General features: G+C 41.2%; 1 protein-coding gene across 3 annotated transcripts in view; it reads left to right on the top strand.

The window, feature by feature from the left end:
- col4a4 (collagen, type IV, alpha 4) overlaps positions 1–13499 on the top strand; it is a 241676-nt gene extending 228177 nt beyond the window's left edge. For all 3 annotated transcript variants that reach the window (XM_082966130.1, XM_082966129.1, XM_082966128.1), the window contains 6 exons: positions 1389–1496; positions 1780–1917; positions 2483–2599; positions 4073–4261; positions 4418–4701; positions 8884–13499. In XM_082966130.1, the coding sequence (XP_082822256.1) occupies positions 1389–1496; positions 1780–1917; positions 2483–2599; positions 4073–4261; positions 4418–4701; positions 8884–9207 (1160 nt within the window). In that variant the 3' untranslated portion in view covers positions 9208–13499. The remainder of the gene's footprint in view (positions 1–1388; positions 1497–1779; positions 1918–2482; positions 2600–4072; positions 4262–4417; positions 4702–8883) is intronic.
- The last annotated feature ends 26 nt before the right edge of the window (positions 13500–13525 follow it).

The raw sequence follows: 13525 nt of genomic DNA, 5'->3' as shown, positions 1-13525 counted from the left end.
TCGTGCATGGCCAAGCAGTCGTTGTTCGAACAGAGAGTACAGGAGGGGACTAAGCACAAACCCCTGTGGGTCATCTGGGTTGAAGGTCAGCGTGGCAGAGGTGATGTTGCCTACCCTCACCACCTGGAGTTGGCCCGTCAGGAAGTCCAGGATCCAGTTGCAGAGGGAGGTGGTAGGTCCCAGGGTCCCAAGCTTTAGAGTTTTTGGGACAGGAATGATGGTGGTCAGCTTGAGACGTGGGGAATGCAGAGTGGGACAAGAAAAGGTTGAAAATGACTGTGAATATGCCTGCCAGCTGTTCTGCGTATGCTCTGAGAATGCGCCCTGGAATACTGTCCGGCCCCATGGCCTTATGAGTGTTGACCTAATTAAAAACCTTATGTTGACCTCAGAGTAAGATCACCCAGTCAGTGGCAGTGATATTGAATTGTTTGCGTTGTCAACCACACACAACTCAATATTACATTTGTAGTACAGTAAATAGCCTAAAGTTAAGGCTATTTTACAAACAAATGTAACATACAACCTTAAAATTAAAATTTTGTGGTTACTGTAACTTTTCATTTCTCCTTATGAAATCATATAAAGCGTGCATTTTTAAGATAGCATGCATAGGTCATTGCAGGTCTGTGGACATCTTCACAATTGCTGTAATAATCTGTGCAGAATCTCGAACGACATTGATCACTTGAGCCATGTACTTTCAATGTAATCTCAACTGCAATCCAGGTCATTTGGTTCTGCTATTAGATTAAGCACAGTGATAACATGAATCTGTTGTATAAAATAGCTAAACAAAATATCTAACATTGTATCCCTGTTTGAACTTTGCTATGATTTAAAATGGTTGAAAGCGCAGTGATAGACGTTGGGTGACAACTAAACCAATAATCAGACATTGTTTTTCCATTGGAATTTGGTTGTGCTTTTCGATGATTGAATGCATAGTGGTAACACATTGGAAAGTCAACTAACTATTGGTTGTCTTTTTGAGAGGGAGAATATAGATTTGTAACCTCATTGATTATCATCTCAACCAAATATTACCCAATTATCCACGTTGAAATGACGAGTCGTGTTCAGTGGGAAATTATCCACTAATATATTCTGTGCGTAAAGGCTCTCCAAACCAGTTTTTTTATGAAGTAGGTAATCTACCAATTGGTGCTGAAAAATATACAATATGCATATATTTTTATGGCTTTCTGTCATTGATCCCTAATATTCTGAACCCGTTCTCTCAATATATTATGAGTCTGTCGAGAAAATTCTAATTCAAGGTACACTGTATTTAAAGGGATGGGATTCATTGAATTGGAATTTCACTTTACTTACTGAATTGTCTGACCTCAATTCAAATTGACCCCAAACCTGGTGTTGTCGCCCAGGTGAGAGAGGAGCTTCGGGGATGATGGGGGTCCCAGGACACCCCGGTTCCACAGGAACATGTGGGCCCCCAGGACCCAAAGGAACCAAGGGACTGCAAGGAGATGCAGGTCAGCTCCTCATGAAAGTGACCATCACCAGCATAATTAACATTAATCATGAGTGATACAGATTGATGCAGAATGAAAATATTTATAAAGCAGTAGCTCCAGCATCAGTAGGGACAATGTAATTGAAACAGCCATATAAATAGAATTACTAGTACGGACATTCCTATTGCCTTGATCTGGGAAGCTTTCTCCCTTCTAGTAATTGTATTTCTATTGACACAGCAGCATAACCCACATACCCTTCTCTCTTTGTCTCTTTGGACATTTGTTCTTTCATCCACAGGTCCAAAAGGAGAAAATGGGAATGTGATCACTCCATTGATAATCCCACCTCCTCCCGGACCCGTAGGCGCACCCGGTCAACCAGGCCTTCCTGGGTTCACTGGCGGCCCAGGATCCAACGGTTTTGAGGGACAGAAAGGTAGGGCCTGATGTGGGTCAATGGAAGCCCCTGAAATCTCTTGATATCTTCCTGGATAGAGTGCTCTGTCCTCTTACAATAATAATGTTTGTTATTTTGTTTTCTCCCAAATTGTGTTTATAAATACAAGAAAACTATCATTCAGAGATGGTGGTTGTAGTTTCTCAGACAGACCTCTTGAGGTCTTTGTGAAAGTAGAATTTTCAATAAGAGGATTAGTTATTTGTCGACCCCTGAATGCTTATTGGCTGACAGCCGTGGTATATCAGACCATATACCACAGGTATAACAAAACATGTATTTTTATTAGTCTAATTACGTTGGTAACCAGTTTATAATAGCAATAAGGCACCTCAGGGGTTTGTGGTATATGGCCAATATACCACGGCTAAGGGCTGTATCCAGGCACTCTGCGTTGGGTCGTGCGTAAGAACAGCCCTTAGCCGTGGTATATTAGCCATATACCACACCCCCTCGTGACTTATTGCTTAAATATAGTATTCATACAGTGAATACAACTTAAAGATAAGATACTATTTGATACTGTATGTGTCTGCTGTTGCAGGGAGAAGTGGCCAGTTGGGGTCACCAGGATTCCCGGGGCCCGAGGGCCCCTCAGGAGTAGACGGGGCCCCAGGAGACAGCGGGGTACAGGGGGAGACGGGGGCATTGGGACCACAGGGTGAGTCAAATGAACTATGGCGTGTGAATGGACACTTCACACACCCACACTGCTCATGAACCTGTGTCCAACTAAACATCAACCCTGCCCCTGTCCTAAATGACATCATCTTCATGTCATTTTAGAGACAGTCCCTGTGTTGACCTTAATCTGCAATTGGTACATAAAAAAACAAATATTGATCTATACTAGGTTTTGTGGTTGGAGTGAAAACCTACAGAATGGTAGCTCTCCATGGAACAGGGTTGGATAGCCCCAAATATAACTTAGAAATGCCCCATGAGCTTAGTTCAACTGTCGTACCCCATCAGAACCCAAAATATAAGGCCATATATATTTAAACCTTTATTTAACTAGGCAAGTCAGTTAAGAACAAATTCTTATTTACAATGACGGCCTACACCGGCCAAAACCGGACGACGTTGGGCCAAACACAGCCCTACGGGACTCCCAATCACAGTCGGTTGTGATACAGCCTGGATTTGAACCAGGGTGTCTGTAGTGACGCTTCAAGCACTGAGATGCAGTGCCTTAGACCGCTGCACCACTCAGGTAACCCGCATTAGCTGACATAGCTTTTCATTTAATTTTGTTTAGGCGGTGTAACTGTGTTAGAGCTGTCAAATCAGTGAGCGGCTGCTCTTGTGGTCATTGTCACGAAACCACACCTGTGCTTATGTCACACCTGTGTTAGGAGTTCAGAATGAGAAAGTGAAGACCATATAGAAATAATGACACTCAAATTTTAAATCATTAAACAAAATATTAGGGAATTATATCAGCCTAATCGAGGTGTAGATTGCATTGGATTTCTACTTATGCGACTGTGCATACAATGGCAATGCCCGTGAATTGACAGCAGTTACACCTCCGACACCGCCTAAACAAAAGCAAGGAAAAGCAATGCGTTTTTTTACTTGGGTTGCCACTGATCTGATTGATTCAACTGTGAAATCCATAAGTGGCTCCCGGCGTTATACCTATCGTGGTCATTGCCATTGGATACACCAAGTCGCATTAGTAGAAATCCCATTCGGCCGTGTTACAAGTTTGAACACTGGAATGTGTGATGTAATCTACACCTCGTTTACGCTGATATAAATCCTTATTATTTAGTTTGATTTTCAATTTGAGTGTAATTATTTGTATATAGCCTACACTTTCTCGTTCTGAACTTTTAATGCGGGTGGGATATATGGACTTGTGTGGTTTTGTGACCATGACCACAAGAGCTCTGCTCACCGATTTGACAGCAGTTACACCTCCGATACCACCTAAACAAAAGCAATGATAAACTATACGTTTGTCGGTTAACGTGGATTACGGCTGTTTTACTTCATTGTTTGTAAATTCATTTCATTGATCGATTTGAATCACATTTTTCTAAAAAAGTATTCACTATTATGCTCCCTTCAAGAGTAGCTAAATATATTGTTTCTCTTTGTCTCTGACTCTGACTGTCTGTCATCGTAGGCGCCCCAGGTCCTTCGGGAGATGCCGGCAGCCCAGGCCCCACCACCACCTTTAACTCTGGCTTCCTGTTGGTGATGCACAGCCAATCAGACATGCTCCCTTCCTGTCCAGCAGACATGACACAACTGTGGACTGGCTACAGTCTGCTGTACCTGGAGGGCCAAGAGAAAGCCCACACACAGGACCTCGGTAAGTTGGTCAACAATACTGTGTGTGTGTGTGTGTGTGTGTGTGTGTGTGTGTGTGTGTGTGTGTGTGTGTGTGTGTGTGTGTGTGTGTGTGTGTGTGTGTGTGGTGTTTGAATGATTGTAACCAGTAACCTAGCATGTCTTTTCCTCCTAATAGGTCAGGCCGGGTCATGTATGCGTCTCTTCAGCACCATGCCTTTCTCCTATTGCAACATGGGAACGTGTGACTACGCCAGCCGCAATGACAAGTCCTACTGGCTGTCCACCACAGCGGCAGTGCCCATGATGCCCGTGGCGGACCAGGACATCCAACAACACATCAGCCGCTGCGTGGTGTGTGAGGCCCCTTCCCCTGCTGTGGCAGTTCACAGCCAGGACAACAGCAATCCCTTCTGTCCCCCCAACTGGAGGAGTCTCTGGGTGGGATACTCCTTCCTCATGGTGAGTGATTTTATGTGTGTGTGTGTGTCTGAGTGTGTCTTTGCATGTCGGTGTATACAGTACCAGTCAAAGGTTTGGACACACCTACTCATTCAAGGGTTTTTCTTTATTTTTACTATTTTCTACATTGTAGAATAGTAGTGAAGACACCAAAACTATAAAAAAATAACACTTATGGAATCATGTAGTAACCAAAAAAGTGTTAAACAAATCAAAATATATTTTAGATTCTTCAGAGTAGCCACCCTTTGCCTTGATGACAGCTTTGGCATTCTCTCAAGCAGATTCACCTGGAATGCTTTTCCAACAGTCTTGAAGGAGTTCCCACATATGCTGAGCACTTGTTGGCTGCTTTTCCTTCACTGTGCGGTCTAACCCATCCCAAACCATCTCAATTGGGTTGAAGTCGGGTGATTGTGGAGGCCAGGTCATCTGATGCAGCACTCCATCACTCTACTTCTTGGTCAAATAGCCCTTACACAGCCTGGAGGTGTGTTGGATCATTGTTCTGTTGAAAAACAAATGATAGTCCCACTAAGTGCAAACCAGATGGGATGGCGTATTGCTGCAGAATGCCGGGTTAGCCATGCTGGTTAAGTGTGCCTTGAATTTTAAATAAATCACATACAGTGTCACCAGCAATGCACCATCACACTTCCTCCTCCATGCTTCACGGTGGGAACCACACATGCGGAGAGCACCCGTTTACCTACTCTGCGTCTCATAAAGACACGGCATTTGGAACAGAAAATGTCACATTTGGACTCATCAGACCAAAGGACAGATTTCCACCAGTCTAATGTCCATTGGTCGTGTTTCTTGGCCCAGGCAAGTCTCTTCTTCTTATTGGTGTCCTTTAGTTGTGGTTTCTTTGCAGCAATTCGACTATGTAGGCCTGATTCACGCAGTCTCCTCTGAACAGTTGATGTTGAGATGTGTCTGATACTTGAACTCTGTGAAGCATTTATTTGGGCTGCAATTTCTGAGGCTGGTAACTCTAATGAATTTATCCTCTGCAGCAGAGGAAACTCTGGGTGTTCCTTTCCTGTGGCGGTCCTCATGAGCCAGTTTCATCATAGCGCTTGATGGTTTTTGCAGCAAATTTTTTGAAATGTTCCGAATTGACTGACCTTCGTTTCTATTTGCTTATTTAACTTCTTATGGACCCTTCGCGCGCCAATCCCGTTAACCTGTTATGGCTAGGGGGCAGTATTTTCACGGCTGGATAAAAAACGTACCCGATTTAAACTGATTATTAGTCCTGCCCAGAAACTAGAATATGCATATAATTATTAGCTTTGGATAGAAAACACTCCAAAGTTTCTAAAACTGTTTGAATGGTGTCTGTGAGTATAACAGAACTCATTTGGCAGGCCAAAACGTGACAAGATTCTGTACAGGAAGTACCCTGTCTGACCATTTCTTGAACTTCTTTGCCATCTCTATCCATTACAAAGGATCTCTGCTCTAACGTGACACTTCCTACGTCTTCCATAGGCTCTCAGAGCCCGGGAAAAACCTGAATGTCGTCATTCCAGCCCCAGGCTGAAACACATTATCGCCTTTCTCAATTGGCCGATCAAGGGACTGTGGGCTTAGGCGCGTGCACTGGCCGCCCCCGTCTTTGTGTTTTTTCCTCTGTTTACCGAAAAGGAGATTCCCGGTCGGAATATTATCGCTTTTTTACGAGATAAATTGCATAAAAATGGATTTTAAACAGCGGTTGACATGCTTCGAAGTACGGTAATGGAATATTTAGAATTTCTTTGTCACGAAATGCGCCATGCGCGCGACCCTGATTTACCATTTCGGATAGTTTCTGGAACGCACGAACAAAACGCCGCTATTCGGATATAACGATGGATTATTTTGGACCAAACCAACATTTGTTATTGAAGTAGCAGTCCTGGGAGTGCATTCTGACGAAGACAACAAAAGGTAATCAAACTTTTGTAATAGTAAATCTGATTTTGGTGAAGGCTAAACTTGCCGGGTGTCTAAATAGCTAGCCCATGATGGCTGGGCTATGTACTTAGAATATTGCAAAATGTGCTTTCACCAAAAAGCTATTTTAAAATCGGACATATCGAGTGCATAGAGGAGTTCTGTATCTATAATTCTTAAAATAATTGTTATGCTTTTTGTGAACGTTTATCGTGAGTAATTTAGTAAATTGTTAGTAAATTCCCAGGAAGTTTGCGGGGGTTATGCTAGTTCTGAACGTCACATGCTAATGTAAAAAGCTGTTTTTTGATATAAATATGAACTTGATTGAACAAAACATGCATGTATTGTATAACATAATGTCCTAGGTGTGTCATCTGATGAAGATCATCAAAGGTTAGTGCTGCATTTAGCTGTCTTCTGGGTTTTTGTGACATTATATCCTAGCTTGAAAAATGGGTGTCTGATTATTTCTGGCTGGGTACTCTGCTGACATAATCTAATGTTTTGCTTTCGCTGTAAAGCCTTTTTGAAATCGGACAGTGTGGTTAGATTAACGAGAGTCTTGTCTTTAAAATGCTGTGAAATAGTCATATGTTTGAAAAATGGAAGTTTTCGGATTTTAGAGGAATTTGTATTTCGCGCCACGCCCATCATTGGATATTGGAGCAGGTGTTCCGCTAGCGGAACGTCTAGATGTAAGAGGTTAACGGGATTGATTTGACAACACCCAGTGAAATTGCAGCGCGCCAAATTCAAAAACAGAAATATTCATAATAATAATTCATAAATCATACAAGTGTTATACATCGGTTTAAAGATGAACTTCATGTTAATCCAGCCGCAGTGTCAGATTTCAAAAAGGCTTTACGGCGAAAGCAAACCATGAGATTATCTGAGGACAGCGCCCAGCATACCAACACATGAAAATCAGATTTCAAATCACCGGGCGCGACGCAAAAGTCAGAAATAACGATATAATTCATGCCTTACCTTTGAAGATCTTCTTCTGTTGTCATTCCAATATGTCCATTAAACATCACAAATGGTCCTTTTGTTCGATAAATTCTGTCGTTATATCCCCAAAAATGTCCATTTATTTAGCGCGTTTGATTCAGAAAATACACCGGTTCCAACTCGCCCAACATGACTACAAAGTATCTAATAAGTTACCTGTAAACTTGATCCAAACATTTCAAACAACTTTCCTAATCCAACACTAGGTATTTTAAAACGTAAATAATCGATAAAATTTAAGACGGAATTAAACTGTGTTCAATAGCGGATAAAATGAAAGTGGAGCGAGCTCCAGGTCACGCGCCCCAAACAAAACAGTCCACTTGGCTCTACACTCAGAAAGGAAAGGGCTACTTCTTAATTTCTCAAAGGAAAAACATCAACCAATTTCAAAAGACTGTTGACATCTAGTGGAAGCCATAACAACTGCAACCAGGTCCCTCATAAATCCAGTTCCCCATAGAAAACCAATTGAAAAGACATTGACCTCAAAACATTTTTTCCTGGCTGGTTTGTCCTCGGGGTTTTGCCTGCCAGATAAAATTATGTCTGTGAGTATAACAGAACTTAACAGTTTTAGAAACTGTGGAGTGTTTTCTATCCAAATCTACCAATTATATGCATATCCTAGCTTCTGGGCCTGAGTAGCAGGCAGTTTACTTTGGGCACACTTTTCATCTGGACATGAAAATAGTGCCCCCTAGCCTTAAGACGTTTTAAGGAGATCTTGCCATAATATGGACTTGGTCTTTTACCAAATAGGGCTAGCTTCTGTAACCCCTACATTGTCACAACACAACTGATTGGCTCAAACATATTAAGAAGGAAAGAAATTCCACAAATGAACTTTTAACAAGGCACACATGTTAATTGAAATGCATTCCAGGTGACTACCTCATGAAGCTGGTTGAGAATGCCAAGAGTGTGCAAAGCTGTCAAGGCAAAGGGTGGCTACTATGAAGAATCTAAAATATATTTTGATTTGTTAGGCACTTTTTTGGTTACTACATGATTCCATATGTGTTATTTCATAGTTTTGATATCTTCACTATTATTTTACTAAGTAGAAAATAGTAAAAATAAAAAAAAAACCTTGAATGAGTAGGTGTGTCCAAAATTTGACTAGTACTGTATGTATGTGCCTGCGTGTTTGAGTCTGCGTGTGTGTGCCTGTGTGTGAGTGTTTTGTTATAACAGTTGTAACACGTAGGTGTATTGTAGCACACAGGGGCCGGCGATGAGGGTGGTGGCCAGTCTCTGACATCATCAGGAAGCTGCCTGAGGGACTTCCGTGCCCAGCCGTTTGTGGAATGCCAGGGCCCGCGGGGTACATGCCACTACTTCGCCAACATCTACAGCTTCTGGTTGACCCGGGTGGGCGCAGATGGAATGCTTAGCCCCTCAACTTCACAGGGCACGCTCAAAGAGGAGTTGGCAACACCGCCTCAACGTAGGCCGGTGCAGCGTGTGTATGAAGGAGTGACCCCACCCACCTTCCTTCTGGGTCCGGGCACATCCCACAAGCACCGGCCCCAAAATCTCTGACCCACCACATCCCACGAGTGCATTGAAAATGCACACTCATTGGTTACCTGAGAGGCAGTAATGATACACCTCATTAGTCACCAGAGAGGCTGTGACTACACTGGTTGTTTACCTGGAAGTCTGTGAATAATATTTACATTGACACATGTTCTCTCTTAACTTGTTTTATGCAAGTTCATACCAATGAACATACAGTACTTGATCAACTATCCTTTGAATAATTTTTTTTAGATTAGTAACTTTTTTCCTCCTGAAATCTATAACTTGGCTGAAAGCTCTTAATTTGTGTATTATGTTTCCAGGTTTGAGTACCTAATATTATGTGGCAGATTATCTTTCGCTTGAGACTCCCAAGTCAACAACAAACAAACAGTGGCTTCAAGCATCAATGTGGCTCATCAGACACTCCGATTCAGAAAACTTGAATGTCAATTAGGCAATTAATTTTGCAATTGTTACTATGTTTTTACGTACAACAGTGGTCCTCACACTCTTGGAAGCTGGGACCCTCCCAAAGCCTATGATGTTTTCTTGTCATCCACCAAGGCCACAGTTGTGTTTATTAGGTCACGCAACAGATTTTTTTTTAAAGTAGAACGCCAAAATAAGCATTATTGATTGGAGCAGTCCATGTCGTCCCTCCCTGTTCCGTTTTCTTATGTTTGATTAGGCCTTGATTCAATCAGATCAAGTGTTAACCTGTGTTGGTAGACATCCACATAGAGGATGTTTTGCCGGTGTTGGAGGTGTAACTGCAGTATGAGCTGACAAATAGCTGAGCAGCTGCTCGTGTCACAACCCAATTGCTTCCTTATTATCCCTGCCGCATTAGAAGCTCAAAATGCGAAAGTTAATTTGGATAGGGGAATTTAACCTCTCAATCTAATCGAGGTGCAGTGGTATAAAAAGTACCCAACTGTCATACTTGAGTAAAAGTAAAGATACCTTAATAGAAAATGACTCTAGTAAAAGTCACCCAGTAAAATTGTACTTGAGTAAAAGTCTACAAGTATTTGGTTAAAAATATATTTATGTATCAAAAGTAAAAGTATAAATCATTTCAAATTCCTTATATTAAGCAAACCAGATGGCACCACTTTTTTTGTTCTTTTTTTTAACGGAAAGCCAGAGGCACACTCCAACACTCAGATATAATTTACAAACAAAGCATGTGTGTAGTGTGTCTACCAGATCAGAGGCAGTAGGGATGACCAGGGATGTTCGGTTGATAAGTACGTGAATATGACTATTTTCCTGTCCTGCTAAGCATTCAAAATGTAACAAGTACTTTTGGGTGTCAAGGAAAATGTATGGAGTAAAAATAACAATATTTTCTTAAGGAATGTAGTGAAGTAAAAGTAGTCAAAAAATATATATAGTAAAGTACAGATACCCCCAAAAACTACTTTAGTACTTTAAAGTATTTTTACACCACTGTCGAGGTGTAGACAATAGTGCATCACGCATTCAAGTGTTTGAACTAACACGGCTGCATGAATTTCTAACGCAACTGTATGGGATTTGTTGGATTATAAATTTGGTTTCATTGCATCAAATGGCAGTGTTCGCGATAAGCTAATGCAAGAAGCCGCTTGTGGATTTGACAGCTTTGACTCAGTTCTGACACTCCCAAAACAATCTCTATGCTGGTGTCCGCTAGTGCGGATCTGATTAGAATCTAGCCAACGTAAGGATCTAACAACCAAAAGTAATAACCAAATGAGTTATACTGACAACCTGTTAATAAACTGCTTTTTTATTAACAGACCCCATTAAAATGTATCCAAGCCAAAAAGGTCTGTGCACTGTTCACCAAAGCATAATGTGTAAACATTGTTACAACCCCATGTTTGATCCACTTGAAGGAGAAATGAGGGGGAACACTTGAAGAATCACATACAGATAAACTGTTTGACACAGATCTGACACTGGTGCTTTTGTTTATTACTTACAGTAGGCTATGTGACTATCAGTAATTTTGTTATTTTGACAGTGTTGATAGATGGTTGTATGTCCTGTTATATAGATTCTTAAGCAGACATTAAGATACAATTTGATTTGAATTATAAATGTAGAAGATAGTGTATATTATCTTAATGTCCTTCTATTTTGATATTTTTTAGTACTTTGGTATCATGTCCACATCATCTGAAACACTAGCACAATACCACCTTTGTAGGCTATAGACTGCAACATGTCAGTTCTCCCCTTTTATTTCCCTTGGTAGACAGCACACTTATATTGGTCCAGCAACACTGTCCATTACCACAACCTTATTATTGTCCATCTTTATTATTAGTGCCTGTCACTCACCAGTCTGTACCACCCCTCACCTACAGTGTTCAACTCAAGCATGCAATTCACTCACTTAGCTGACCCATTCTCTTATACCTGAATACCTATTGATACTTTATCCAATTCATTGTTTTATTTCATTTTCGGTTGTTTGGAACTGTATAGTGCTAAAAGCAGTATAGTATCTACATTATTATCTGTAAACTGTATAACTTGCTAACAATGCTTTATTTAGTTTAGATTGTACACATTTCGAGAAACAAGGTGTCTGTTCTTTCAGTTCATTTCAGTCCTCTCATTATTGGGCCTCCTCATCATTTAATTGGGCTTCCTTTCACTTGGTCTTTAAAAAGAATTCTGTAAAATAACTTAAGGCCCAAACATTGGTTGTCGAGGTAATGGCACCAGTCGTTAAAATGACTTCACCATTTTGAAAAGCTCTGGACTTTTCTTACACACTGCAGGATGCCTTACACCGATCTACTTCGTCATGTCTGAACATTCAGCCTCTTTAGTCTTGACTTCAACACACTACCCAAACTAACACAAGGAATTAAGCCTTTCTAACACACACAGAAAAACAAACTCAGTAGTCATTACACTTCAAATTAATGTGTATAACAGTGTGTAAGACTGTTGCAAATTTCAGTCTTTAAATGTTTCCCTGTACGTCTTGGCATTATTGTCTGTTGTATGTAAATATGTTTGCACTGTTGAAAGAACAGGATTGCTTTATTTGTACTGTAAATGTCAAGAGTATTTATTTAGGTAGGAATCATTGTGGTGCTATTTTTGAAAAAATGGTGAATGCATGGTATTTCTCCAAAAAATAAGAATATTATGTTGTCAAATGTTAGGACTCAGGCCACGATGTCGGGAAGTATTTGTAGGCGGTGGACAAGAGGAACAAAAGTTGGAAAACCGATAAGCATGGTGTCGCATAACTGTGTTAAGGAATGCTTGCAGCTATCATCATTTCACAGATTGACAATCTTGCCCCGTGTGGGGATTTCTGTTAAAGTCAAGCAGTAACACACCTGATTCAAGTAATCATATCAAGACTTTGACAAGTTGAATCAGATGTGTTGCTGCTGGGCTGGAACAAAAATCTGTACCACCACCCCACCAGACTCTTGCAGTGTGAGATTGTTTTATCTCATGATCGTTATGGTGATTAGAAAGGGTAACATGTCTTGGGATAGTTTTTCATCCTACCATACATCAACATTCTCAATGTCTCAGTGCAAACATACCCTTGCTGTCTGGTTCAATTTGGACCCTAAGGTAATTTTTAGGTCAATGAGAATATTGTGGTCACCCGATTGTCTTCTTTTAACTGTAATGTATCCAAAGATGACCAAAGTCAGAGGGCAACAGAACATAACTATTGTTAAAGGCCCCATATAAACAGGGCTGAGAGAATTCACCACATTTTCTGTACTGTTGGACTAGAGAGAGCTTCGCAGTGGAAGCCACACTCAGGAGGATGTAACGTCACAGAAAAGTGATTGTCTCCATTCATTCTATTTCTATCTGCAACATTCGGAACATTTCACATTACTGAATATACCCGCTTCCCCTGAGTCATTCCATGTGATTAACATAATGAGGCCCTCTGTCCCAATGGGAGCGTTGTGGGTGTACCAGTCTGTCAGAAGTGGCTCTGAGTTGTTGACTGACTGACTTCGGTTCTGGAAAGGGGGGAAGCGTTCTTCTCCAAACCCCTCCCCATTCTCAATGTGTGGCTACTCCCGTAACGTTAGAGGCATATCCGAGGTTAAACATGGTAACTCAACATCACTGACACACGCAAACACAGAGGCTGAGCCACCCCCAAGACAATCCTCTTCTTAAAACATTTGGTACGATTTCTGTCAGCACACTTAATCCTTATAGGATAACCCTTTCACTAACACACACATTCCTCTAAGCAACCAGTAGTCTTAAAAGCATTATGTGGACTGTTTAAAGGTAAAATAAATGCATCTAATTTCCAAGTGTCATGTCTGATTGTCTGGCCTGA

The sequence above is a fragment of the Salmo salar genome, chromosome 20 (assembly GCF_965601325.2).
Source record: "Salmo salar chromosome 20, fSalSal1, whole genome shotgun sequence".
Lineage (NCBI taxonomy): Eukaryota > Metazoa > Chordata > Actinopteri > Salmoniformes > Salmonidae > Salmo > Salmo salar.
The sequence above is the reverse complement of the archived record's forward strand: the minus strand, read 5'-3'. Positions and strand labels throughout refer to the sequence as shown.